The 13,208-nt window shown below is 44.8% G+C and overlaps 2 protein-coding genes across 2 annotated transcripts in view; both read right to left on the bottom strand.

Moving 5' to 3' along the window:
- Lrrc37a (leucine rich repeat containing 37A) overlaps window positions 1–9,809 on the bottom strand; it is a 50,815-nt gene extending 41,006 nt beyond the window's left edge. Inside the window, 5 exon segments of the mRNA XM_021175963.2 lie at window positions 30–101; window positions 2,264–2,335; window positions 3,996–4,067; window positions 5,400–6,018; window positions 6,021–9,809. Coding sequence (XP_021031622.2) covers window positions 30–101; window positions 2,264–2,335; window positions 3,996–4,067; window positions 5,400–6,018; window positions 6,021–7,485 — 2,300 coding nt within the window. The 5' untranslated portion in view covers window positions 7,486–9,809.
- A 94-nt stretch (window positions 9,810–9,903) lies between these two features.
- On the bottom strand, window positions 9,904–12,917 carry LOC115032340 (leucine-rich repeat-containing protein 37A-like; the record flags this gene model as incomplete). The annotated part of the gene is made up of 1 exon (XM_029483559.1): window positions 9,904–12,917. A coding segment is annotated over exon 1 (2,937 nt), but the record flags the coding sequence as incomplete, so codon positions are not given.
- Between the last annotated feature and the right edge of the window lie 291 nt (window positions 12,918–13,208).

Here is a 13,208-nt window from a genome sequence, read left to right on the forward strand (position 1 = left end):
AATATAAAGGGGTTATAATTGTAACTTACATATACTTCAAAAAAGGTAATGACTCAAATGTCCTTCTTTCAATGTGATGTATTTTATTGCAAGATAAATCCCTAGGAAACATAAAAGAGAAATATTGCTTTGCTTAGCTATTAGATATCTAGTACATATAAGTAATAGAACTTAGAGTTGGAAATAGAAAATACAATGTTTTTATCTAAACTGTAAACCTTTGGATTTGAATATTTTAAAGCCACTCAGTCCATCCATCTCCCAAGAGTCTCATCCTTTAGGATATTCAAATATATAAAATAAAACTATAGATCTTGATAGATTATGGAGTTAGTCATTTTGAGAGACTACCTGACTTTTTATGTGTTTTTCCATGCAGGCTAGGCTGCCTTCAAACTCCCAGTGTTCCAACCTCAGCCTCCTGAGTTCTGAAAGTACTAGGTAATTACTAGGTAATTCCAGGTACCCAGGCCTCGGAAGACACAGGTTCTCAGCTCTACTTCAGACTTGCTGACTCAGTAACTGTCACTGAGGAGTGATGCCAGAATCCAGTTCTAGCAAATGCTTCAGGTGACGCTGTGAGGTTTTTCTGGCTGTTTGCTGGCACTGCTACAGTGTCATGGTCCTCCTCGTGGGACCCTGACTTGGCTTTCAACTCCTCAGAAGGTCTGGCTGTGCTCATGAGCATACCTCTAACAGGATTTTAACTTTCATCTCCACTCTGGTGTTTAGAGCCTAGCATATTTTTCCCTGGGAAGATACCTGTCTGGGGCTGGTGAGATGTCTCAATGAATATGGACACCTATGGCCGAGACTAATGTCCTGAGTCCGACCCTCCAGACCCCCATGGTGAAAGGAGAGAACCAAGTCCTGCAAGTTGTCATCTGATCTCCATGCCTGTCTCTGACAAGAACTCTCTCTCTCTTTCTCTCTCTCTCTTTCATATACACACACTAAACAAAGATGTAATCATGTGCTCTCTCTCTCTCTCTCTCACACACACACACACACACATACACACACACACAGATACACACTAAGCAAAGATGTAATTACACGCACACACACACACACACACCCCTTCAAATTAATGCAGGTGGCTCTCCTCTAATCTTAGATGTGATGTCTTGAAGAGTTAATTCCTTCTATCCTACTATGCTTTTTTTGTTTTTTGTTTTGGTAAAGGTTAGATTAGCAAACATTTTAGGCCGTGCGGGTCACACATAGTTTATATTGTACATTCTTTATTGATTCTCTCTCTCTCTCTCTCTCTCTCTCTCTCTCTCTCTCTCTCTCTTTCTCTTTTAGCCCTGTTAATGGTTTGGATATAAAGTAAATCCACTCCATCCAACCCCTCCCTGAAGATAAGGAAGCATGCACTGGAGACTTGATTCTCAGCCGGGAGTCTATTGATCACCAAGACACTAAGGTCATCCACAAATTACCCCACTGATGAGTCCCTTCCTGAATGCACCAGGAGAAGGCTGGGCCTGACTGGAGGGAGAAGGTGCATGGGGACATGGCTTATTGTTGGGCATTTCTTCTTTCATTCTTTCTAAGGCTTTGCTCTACCACAGCCTTCTAGTGTCATGCTCTGCCTCACCACAGGCCAGAAACAATGGAGCCAGCTGTCAGGAACCGAAGACCTCTGAGATGAAGGGCCAAAATGAATCTTGCCTCCTTAAGTTGTTATCAGGCACCCTGCCACATCAGCTTGCACAAGTCCCAAAAGAGTGTCAAAGCACTCCCAACTCATGGGCTACAGTAAATGGGAACATGGACCAGACTTGATGGAGGTACGGCAAGATCCAAATAGAAGCATACGCCTTAGAAAACAAGGGTCATGTGAGTCTCAGTAATGGCTCAGATCTTCCTAACATCTTCCTTCTATAAATGGAGTTCTTCTGCTTGAAGCTTGTCTATATGATTTAGGAAATTTAAAATGCATAAAAGGCATTTTAATGTTAGAGATAGGCTGACACCCCCACAGATAGACATAACTGCAGATTTTCTTTGATCCTGTTTTTAGAGCCAGGCTTTTGCCTAGCAGCCCTGGAGCAGGTATAAAAGCCACTATGTAGACCATGCAGATCTCCAACTTGCAGCAATCCTCCCACTTTCCACCTCCTCAGGGCTGGGATTATTGGCAAGCACTGCCAAACTACTCAATAATTGCACAGTTTTATTGTTTGAAGAGATGTTAGTATCTAATCCATCCACAGACAACTCATTACTTACAAAGAGATATGCTCAACTAACTTACAAAACCTGGAGGGATAGCAGGCCTTCGAATGACTCCTTATGTAACTCAGTCAGACGATTTTCGCTGAGAATTCTGGAAAATTAAAAGGTTACCTGGATCAAAAACCATCAAACAGACGGCGAACATTGGTGGTGAAATGGGATGAAGAGATACACGCGGTCATGTGCTATTGCCTAGAGTGTAAGTTGGCACTACTTATTTTTAGGGCTGTTAAAATTTCATATGTACAATGGTCTCCATCCTAAAGATTCTATTTCTGGATATCTGGTCTATAGAAACACTTGTCCAAGGTATCCAGAGCATTTATTACAGCCAGACATGTAACAGAAAAGCCAGATAGTCTCTAAACATTAAATATTAAATTCTCATGGATGTGTACATACTATGAAATATTATGCAGGACTGGAAAGAGTAACTTTCAATATCACACAGTGAAAATATCAAGTTGCAGGATGTTATCAGTTATGTAAAAACGAAAAAGGAATTTGTGCCAAATCTATTTTTCTATATGCAAATATGGCTGGGAAGATATATACCAAAATCACAGGTACAGTTACCTATTCTAGTTAGTTTATTTCAACTTGACGGAAACTAGGGTCCTCTCTGAAAAGGAGATCTCAACTAAGATGATGTCTCCACTGTGGGCAAGTTGGGCATTTTCTTTATAAATTATTGATGCGTGAGGGCCCAGCCCACTATGGGTGCTGTCTGTCAGCCTGGGGCAGGGGGCCTGGGATGAACAAGAAAACAAACTTCCCAAGCCCAGAGGACCAAGCCAGGATCATGTGAGAGCCAGGATCAGTGTTTCTGTGTAGATCCTGCTTCAATTCCTGACTCCTGCTGGCTCCTTTCTTAAGCTCTCACACTCCTTTCCAGATGGGTTACAATTGTAAGATGGAGTAAACTCATCTCCTGGTAGCTTTTGTTCATGGTCTTTATCACAGCAAATCAAGACTAACACAATCACCCCAGTGGTGAAAACTTAGAGCACAAGGAAGATTTCTCTATATCTGATATTAAATTTATATCCATTAAGAATGTAATCATAGGTCAGGTCTGGTGGCACACACCTTTAAGCCAGCACCCAAGGAAGCAGAGGCAGGTGGATCTTTTTGAGTTTCAGGCCCATCTGGTTCACTTAAGTGAGTTTAGATCAGCCAAGGTGACTCAGAGACATATTGTCCCAAAAAACAAAAATGGCCAAAAATGTCATCGGTGACTTCTGCATGACAGACAAGTTTACATTGTCTGTGCTTTCAGGAAGAGTCCGTAAAATTTAAAAAGTTGGGCAGCAAAATGATCTCAAGGGAAAGGGGAACTTGTTGCCAAGACTGAAACCTGAGTTCAATCTCCTGGCCCCATATGGTAGAAGGAGGAAAGCAAAGTTCTACAAAGTTCTGACCTCCACATGCTCTGGCTTGGTGTGCTCATAAGAATGTGCACAAAATAAAATGGAAAACAAGTTTTGGCTGAATTGATGGTGTTTGAACCTATGGCCTCATGTGTGCGAAACAACTGTTCTCCCCTCTGTAATACATAGTCACCACAAAATTTACCAGAGAAATTCAGGCAATAGAGCTTGATTTGGGATATGAAGACGAAATACCTTGGGTATACCTTGGGTCTCGTGGGTATTTGCCTCAAAACCTAGACCAAGAAGGAACTTACAGTGCAGTGGATTTTTTGGTTTGTTCGTTTGTTGTATATTCATATTTGGAGAAAACATACTCACAGTTTCTCAGCCCAACGGTATGCTTTCCATACATTTTTGTCAATGTAAGAAATAACATTTCCATGGAAGTTTCTGTGAAGAAACAGTTTGCATACTTGAATAAACAGGAAAAGAATCGGCAGAATCAGTAGACATCCTCACTCTCTCATGGAGGTGCTCAAAGAAGAACAAACGACAACACCAACTTTCTAATTCCCGGATTTCTCAGTTTCTGAGGGAGCGCAGTTAAGGGTGCAGGGCTACTGGTGCAAGCTGCGAGACATATCCTCAGAAGGCAAACTTCTAACCTGTGGGCTCACATTCCACTCCTCTCTGTGCTGTAGACTCTAAATTTAGCCAGTCACTAAATCCTGTCTTCTCTTTCTCATGGACTGTCATGGTGGAGGGCCTGGAGGCCATTCTATTTATGGATTTTAAAATAGTCCAAGATATGAGAATGGTGGACTATGCCCATGATTCTAGCACATGAAAGGCCCAGACAGGAGAATCAGAAACTCCAGACTAGATTATACTACTGTCCTATCTTTATTTTACTTTTTAAATTCTCCTGTCTTACTTTTTCTTTTCTTTCCTGAAAACTTCCTAAGTCTCGTAGTTGCTATTCTGGATCTCAGTGTCCCTGTTTTTAATCTGACTTGTCTAAATCTCCATCTTTCTTATAATCAAGCCTTTGCCTAGGTTGAACTCTCTGATTTTACTGTTCAATAAATACAGGTAAAGGTTTACTGTACCCTTGCCCCTCTGTATCATTTTCATGTTCTAGATACAACACACATAATATGTGACTTTCACAGTTCTCAGCTGCAAGGTGTGCACAAAACATTATATATCTTAGGACAAAGATAAGTGTCTGAACATAACAGAGATTGCAAGTATTAACAGCTGACACTCATGGATGCTAAGAACTATGGTTCAGTATTCTAAATATTCAACTAAGCCTCACAACAGTCCTATGAAAGAGTAGTCAACAGCCTCCCCCACTCCAATTACAGATGAGTAAGTTCGTGCCTAGCTAAAAACATCCTTCCTAAAGTTGCAGAGCTACCATATGAAAGACCTGGGGTCCCAGCTGCAGGAGTCCAGCTCTGGAATCTATTCCCACCTCTCTGTTGCATCCTCACTAATGAGATGAGTTATAGAGAAACTGGGGTGAAAAAATGGAAGAGCCAACCTTGAGCTCATTATAATTACAAAATGGGGCTAAATAAAAACAAATATGGAAATAGAGGCCGCCACAAAAGATTGGAGGAGGCAAACTGTAGTAAGACAACTTCACAAGCGAAGCTAAGAGCAAAAGTCAGTCAGTGTTGGTTGGGGTGACAAGGAAAGTCTAAGAAGGCTTTGAAGTAAAGGTCACCATGTTAAGCATAATGCAAACCAGAAATAAGAAAAGGCGATTCTTACAAAACAGTCAGGGTGCCCTTATGGGTTCTGGGTCTCAGCACAGGCACCTGGTGGAGTCTCTGTTTTGGGCTGAGATGACTACACAGTAGTGTGTGATTTTCACACAAGCAGAGGTCACATATGTTGGTGCTTGTGGAGACATTTGGTTTCATTTGAAGAATTAAATCTTTTTCAGTATTAAAATTTCCAGCATATGGAGTTGTGGTAGGTTCAAGATTCATAGGTTCAAGTGCGATGCCACTTGGTATTTGCTGAGCTGTGCTCTCAAGCATAGGTGCCAAGGGGCTTGCTGGTATAACAGACTGTGGCGTTGTAGAAGATTGCTGACTTATGGCTGAAGGCCACGTTGTGACTTCACTTGGCTTTGGCTGTTGAGCCTGAACCTGGCTTGACTGTGAAAGTACCACCTCGTTGTATGTGGAAGGAGGGGGCATAGTGGTTAGGTCTGTGGAATGTGTAGTCTCTGGGTGAGTAGTTGGTAAGACTGTGGAATGTGTAGTCTCTGGGTGAGTAGTTGGTGAGACTGTGGAATGTGTAGTCTCTGGGTGAGGAGTTGGTGAGGCTGTGGAATGTGTAGTCTCTGGGTGAGGAGTTGGTGAGGCTGTGGAATGTGTAGTCNTGTAGTCTCTGGGTGAGGAGTTGGTGAGGCTGTGGAATGTGTAGTCTCTGGGTGAGGAGTTGGTGAGGCTGTGGAATGTGTAGTCTCTGGGTGAGTAGTTGGTGAGGCTGTGGAATGTGGAGTCTCTGGATGAGTGGTTGCTGAGACTTCAGGTTGTGCAGTCTCTGAGTTTAGATGCTGAGATTGACCATGAGCAAGCACGAGAACTGTCACTTTGAGATGTGCTGGAGATTGCGCTGCAGTCTCCTTCGATGACTCCGTCGACTGAACTGGTGCAGAGCGTTTAACCATTGTAGCAGGTGGCGAAGCTAAGGAGAATTCTGGGTGTGAGGGATGAATTGTGACTTGAGTTGGGTTTCCATGCAGGACCTGAGCCTGGTCTTCAGATAGAAGGGTCATCTCACGGTGCATTAGAGGGAGAGCTGTACTACTGTATGTAGCTGCCAAAAGTCCATTCTCTACACTGGAGATTGTAGGTATATCATGCTCTACTTTTATATGTTGATCTGTGACTTTCGGAGAAACCAGATGTGGAGTTTGATCCTGAATTGGTGTGATTTCATAAAACACGGGAGCTTTTGCTGTAACCTCCTCATGTGGCTGTTCAGGAAGCATCTCTTGTCTAGGTGGAGAAGTCTCAACATTCAGATTGGGGCTTGGAATTACTGTAAGTTCCAGATTCAAAGGTGGATCTGTAACGTCAGTTAGATTTGGATGTTGAATAGAAACTTCTCCTGAAAGTGTTGTCTGATAGTACTGTGGAAGAGAAACTACTGTACTTTTGTGTGGGGTTGTAGGCTCTGAACTTGTGGTGAGTTGTAGGTCCAAAGGCTGAAATGAGGCCGCAGGCAGTGTTCGATACTCAGTTTTATCCTGACCTGGTGTTGGAACTGTCACTTCTGGTTGACCTGGTTCTGGAGTGACCACCTCTTTAGCTGAATATGAGGGCTGAGTTTTTGTCTCCTGTTCAGTTTGAGAAAGCTCTACTTCAGGAGTAGGTTGTGGAGACATGCTAAGTTCCAGATCCAAAGGTTGAAATGTAACGTCACTTGGGTGTGGATGCTGAGTGTGAACCTGTTCTGGAAGTGTCACCCAAGGGTACTTTGGAGGAGGAACTGTAGTCTCCTTCAAGGTTGTTAAATTGTCAGCCTCTCTGGCAGGCTCTGGATCCGGGTCCAAAAGCCGAAATGTGATGATGGGTAAGGTTGGATCCTCAAATGCATCTTGACTAGATGTTGCAAGTGTCACTTCCTGATAGACTGGAGCTTGAGCGACAGCTTCCTTTGGTGGATCTTTAAGCTGAGTCGTGCTCTCCTGTGTAGTTTGAGAAAGTTCTTTCTCAGTATCAGGCTGTGGAGTTATGGTAAGTCCCAGATCCAAAGCTTGAACTGTGACTTCAGCCGGGTTTAGATGCTGAAAGAGAACCTGTTCTGGAAGAGAGTACTTTGGAGAAGGAACTGTAGTCATCACCAGGGCTGTATAATGTTCAGCCTCTCTAGTGGAGTCTGAAGTTTCGGTGAGTTCCAGGCCCACAGGCTGAAGGGTTGTTGAGTGCACATCTTGATCCTGACCTGGTATTAGAACTGTCATCTGATACAGAGGGGCTGGAGCTACAACCTCTCTAGGTGACTTTGTAATCTGAGTTGTGATCTCTGGCATAGTTTGAGAAAGTTCCTCAGGAGCAGACTGTGGACTTATGGTAAGTCCCAGATCTAAAGGTTGAACTGTAACTTCAGTTACATAGGAACTGTAATCCTGAAGGTGCTCTGGAGAAGGAACTATAGTCTTCATTGTGGCTGTAGGCTGCTGAGCCTCTCTTGTAGGCTCTGAATTTTTGGTGAGTTCTAGGTCCAAAGGCTGAAATGACACAATGGGTGAAGTTGAATACTCAGTTTGAGCCAGACTTGGTGTTGAAACTGTCACCTCTTGATAGAGTGGAGTTACAACCTGTCTAGGTGGTTCTGTAATCTGAGTTGTGATCTCTGGCATAGTTTGAGGAAGTTCCTCAGGAGTAGATTGTGGACTTATGGTAAGTTCCAGATCTAAAGGTTGAACTGTGACTTCAGCTGTAGGCTGCTCAGTCTCACTTGGAGGCTCTGAACTTAGGGTGAGTTCTGGGTCCAAAGGCTGAAATGAGGCAACAGGAAGTGTTGGATACTCAGCTTGATCCTGACCTGGTGTTGGAACTGTCACCTCTTGATATAACGGAGCTACAAGTTCCTTAGGTGTTTCTGTAATCTGAGTTGTGATCTCTGGCATAGTTTGAGGAAGTTCCTCAGAATTTGGTTGTGGAGTTATGGTAAGTCCTAGATCCACAGGTTGAACTGCAGCTTCACTTAGGTATAGATTCTGAATGTGAAACTCTTGTGGAGGTGTCACCTGAGAGGGCTTTGGAGGGGGAACTGTAGTCTCCTTTGGGGTTGTGGAGTGGTGAACTTCTCTAGTAGGCTCTGAACTTATGGTGAGTTTCCAGTCCAAAGGCTGAAATGAGACAGCAGGTGGAATGGAATATTCAACTTGATCCTGACCTGGTGTTGGAACTATCATCTTCTGATACAGAGGGGCTGGAGCTACAACCTCTCTAGGTGGTTCTGTAATCTGAGTTGTGATCTCTGGCATAGTTTGAGGAAGTTCCTCAGGAGCAGACTGTGGACTTATGGTAAGTCCCAGATCCAAAGGTTGAACTGTGACTTCAGTTACATAGGAAATGTAATCCTGAAGGTGCTCTGGAGAAGGAACTATAGTCTTCATTGTGGCTGTAGGCTGCTGAGTCTCTCTTGTAGGATCTGAATTTTTGGTGAGTGTCCAGTCCAAAGGCTGAAATGAGACAGCAGGTAGAATGGGATATTCAACTTGATCCTGACCTGGTGTTGGAACTGTCATTTTCTGATATAGAGGGGCTGGAGCTACAACCTGTCTAGGTGGTTCTGTAATCTGAGCTGTGATCTCTGGTATAGTTTGAGGAAGTTCCTCAGGAGTTGGCTGTGGACTTATGGTAAATCCCAGATCCAAAGGTTGAACTGTGACTTCAGATGGGTATGGAAATGTCACCTGAGGATATGTTGGAGGAGGTGTCCTCTTTGGTTCTGTAGTGTGGTCGGCCTCTGGAGTATACTGTGAAGTTATGGTGAATTCCAGGTCCAAAGCCTGAAAGGAGACAGTGTGTGCTGTTGGATACTCCTCTTGAATCTGACCTGGTGTTGGGCCTATTATTTGCTGTGTTAGAAGGTGAGTTACAATATTGTTCATTGACTCTGGCAGCTGGTTTGGGACCACCTGCTGGATTGGAGAAAAAACTCTCTCCTTTGGAGGTTCTGAAGCCTGTGCAGGGGTGAGCTGTAGCACTAGAGATGGTCCTACATTCTCAGCAAGGTCTTCAAGTTGAGACAAGCTCAGGTGCTGAGCTATAGAAGGTTCTGCACCCATAAAGGAATCTGGAGGTAGATACAGCCCCCCATGCTGCGTAGGAAAAGGATATATATCTTCGTGGAGGTCTGCTTCCTGAGTTATGGACTTTTCCTGAGAAAATCGAGTTTTGGGGAATGCTGGTGTATAGGAAGGATATTCAAAATGGACTTGTGAATATTCAACTTGTTCAATGGGAACCTTAAGGGATTCAACTTCCATAGAGGACACTGGAGCTCTGGTATGTGCTTGGTTCAAAAGTATAACTGTGGGTTTATGCAGCACTGAGTTCTCGTATCTGAACATTGCTTCTAGATCCTCAGGTGAAAATAACACGCTATCTGCCACTGGAGAAAGAAAGAAACCTTCTTTGGGTGGTTCTAGATGCTGATCTGGGAGTTCTTGCTGAAATGGTATAAATTGTACACCTGGAGGGTGCTTTAGGGGTGGAGACAAGTTACCCTGCTGACCTGAAGAAACTTCCTCAGGAAGCTTTGCAGGCTGGGTTAGGACCCATTGATAAACTGGAGAATCTTGATGAGTTTCAGGGGGCATTGGATACTGACTTGTAACTTCTTCTTGCTGGTCATTTGAAGGTTCAAATCCCTGTTGGCTTGAAGTTTCAACCTCATTAGTCAACTCTGGAGGCTTAGCTGTGACATTGTATGATGTGGGAGGATGAAGTTGAGTCTGAATCAGGGGAGGACCTGTTGCCTCATAGTGTGCTGAAGGTTGAACTATCATCTCATTAGGGAACACTGGAGGATTCACTAGGGTCTCCTGCTGTGCTGAAGAAGGTCCACCTTCCTCTAGGAGCTCCGGATTCTTATCTGTGCTCTTCTGCTGACTTAGAGAAGGCTTCTCATACTCAACAGGCTCTGCAGATTGAACTGGAGCCTCCTCTTGATTTGACAAGAGTTCAACTTCTTCCAAAGGCTCTGGAGTTACAGCCGGATGTGTATGGTGAGTTGAAGTGTTTACACCCTTGTCGGAGATGGCAATTGGTTTACCTACAACCTCATGAAGTGCCGGAGGAGGTTCCACCTCTGCTGTGGGATTTTGTGCTATGGTGAGCTGCACATCTGGAGGTCTAACCATTGTAGTGGGCGAGCTTGAATGGTGAGTTTGATGGTGAGCTGAGGGTGAACTTGTCAAATGATGATGCTCTGAGGTGTGAGTTAGAATTTCCAGCTTAGAAGGCTGAACCAGCTGTTCCTGCTTGTAGCGAAAAGAATCCCCCTCTTCAGTATACTCTGGAGGATGCACCGAGGACTCCTGCTGGGCTAGAGAAGACTTGGTCTCCTTGATAGGCTCTGAAGTTATGGCAAGCTCCAAATCCACAGGTCTAACGGTAACATTTGGCCAATGATGATGGAGAGCTTCATTTGGAGCTGGCTGGATTTCATGAATTGGTGGCGTGTCAACTATAGTCTCAAAATGGGATTCTGGAGCTTGAAGTGGAGCCTCTTGCTCCACTGGAGACTTGACTTCCTCAGGGAGCTCTGCAGGTTTAACTAAGACTTCTGACTGGTTTTCAGGACCTAATCCCACCTCCTCAGGAGATTCAGAGGGTCGAATTGGCTGCTGTAGTTCAATAGGAGAAGGTTCACCCTCCACAATAGGACTTGGATGTTGTGATGGGATGTCCTCTCGGGTTAGAGAAGACTCATCCTCATCCTCATCCTCCTCTTCCTCCTCTTCCTCTGGAGGCCGAGTTAGGAATCCCAGGTACCTTTCAAGTGATTCAACCTCCCCAGAAGACTCCGAAGGTACAGCTGCCTGCTGTTCTAGGCTATAGTGTCCAGCTTTCACAGGACCGGGAGTCTGAGTCTCTTCCTGAACTGGAGATATCTCAGCTTCCTTAAAAGGTTTGGAAGTTATTGTAACTTCCACATCTGCAGGTTGGACTGTAATTGTGGGCAAAGTATAATGGTGGACTTGATCCTGATTGTGATGTGAAACTGTTGCTGCTGGAATTTCAATTATATTTGGCATAGAGGGTTCTGGAGTTGGGATCGTAGCCTCTTGCTCAGTTGGAGGATTGACTTCTTCAGGAGGCTTTGTATGTAGTGCTGGAACTTCTAGCTGGCTACCAGATGCTTCAAGGTCTTTGGGGAGTTCTAAAGATTCACTTAGGGCCTCTTGTTGGACTAATGAAGGTCCCAACTCCTCAGAAAGCTCTGGATTTGGAGCTGCGGCCTCCTGATGGGTCAATGAAGTTCCTATCTCCTCAGGACCCCCTGAAAACTGTTCCAGGGTATCTTGTTGGGTTAACGAAGGTTCTACCTCCTTAGGACTTGCTGGAAGATGGCCTGGGGCCTGCTGCTGGCTCAGAGAATGTTGGGTTTCCTTATCTTCCTCTGAAATTACTGTAACCTCCAGATCCACAGGCTTCACTGTGACATTTGGCAATTTGGAGCGGTGAGCTTCATTTCTCTTTGGAGAGGGAACATTTCTGTCAGGATGCTTTAGGGCTACAGCTTTCACAGAAGCAAAATGATGTTGAACTGGGTTTTCCTTTGGGACTGAAGTCTCATCTTCCTCAGGGAGCACTGGGAGATACTCTGGGCTTTCGTGGGCCATATCAAGATTCTCTGACTCTTGAGTTTGTGCTTCCAGCAGGTATTCAGGAGGTTCAATATTCTCGGAAGGCTCTGGAGGCCCCTCTTGGTTTACCTGGGTTTGCAGAGGCAAGCTCTTAGAATAAGCTTCATTCATATTTGGATCCCTATACACATCTGCCACAGTTTTTTTTTGGAGTTGAGATTTTGCAAATTGTTTAGTAGTTCCAACAACCTCCTTAGCAAGTGGCCTGTGCTGAACTAGGTCTTTTTGTAAGTTCTGGGGTGAAGCTATGAGCTTTGTTATGCTTGAATGCTCACTGTCCAGTGGTGGATCAGGTATTTCAAATAACTGGTCATCTGCAGCCTGATCTAGATTGGAAATACTTTTGAATTGTGGAGACTGATTTTGATCCCCATTTAGCTTTGAAATGCTCTCCAGCGGTTTCCTGGGTGGAGTCATTTGCTTGGCCAAGTGCTGATGTGGAACAGTGAACTGATCTGACTCCGGGTGAGACGCCACAGAGGTATCCATAGCTTGGAATGAAAGAAAACTGTCCTTCAGTTCCCGAGGCGGGGAGAACATCTGGGATGGAGCAGAGGAGCCCAGGTAATCAAGGGTCCCCACGCCTGCTTCGGATGGATGAGCTTTCGGGGATTTGGGTGCTTGGTCAGAGGGGTGCCAAGACCAGGGTTCGGTCCTCACCCAGGGCTCTGAAGTCAAACGAACTGGGTTTTGGACCCACTCCGCAATGGGATCCGCCTGGATCACTACCAGCAGAACTTGTCCGGTGAGGAGAAGACTTGGGGCGCAGAAGCAGAAACCCAGTGGAGTCATGACATGTGATAAGGACATGACACGTAGTATGGAGGTTATCCGCAATACTGGAGTGCGCTGGCAGGAGATAAACCGGAGGAAAGGCCCGTCACTTCAGGGAGCCTTGGCAACTGAGGCTGCCGTGCCCCGCCCTTTATGACAAGACACCTTTGTTACAAAAGCGTCACCAAGTGGATTCTGCACTATGAAAGGAACCTTCCGCACTATGAAAGGAACCTTCTACGTGACAGGACCTAAGTTTCCATTACCCAGGCTGAGAAGAACACCGATTTCTTCGGGGTATACTAACTGTAACCCAGATTTAGGTCTCATTCATAGGTCTTTGTTTTTGTGGAGGCGGACTTCAAAAGACAGTATCTGGGCTCTCTCGGGAGGGGGAGACAGGG

The sequence above is a fragment of the Mus caroli genome, chromosome 11 (assembly GCF_900094665.2).
Source record: "Mus caroli chromosome 11, CAROLI_EIJ_v1.1, whole genome shotgun sequence".
Lineage (NCBI taxonomy): Eukaryota > Metazoa > Chordata > Mammalia > Rodentia > Muridae > Mus > Mus caroli.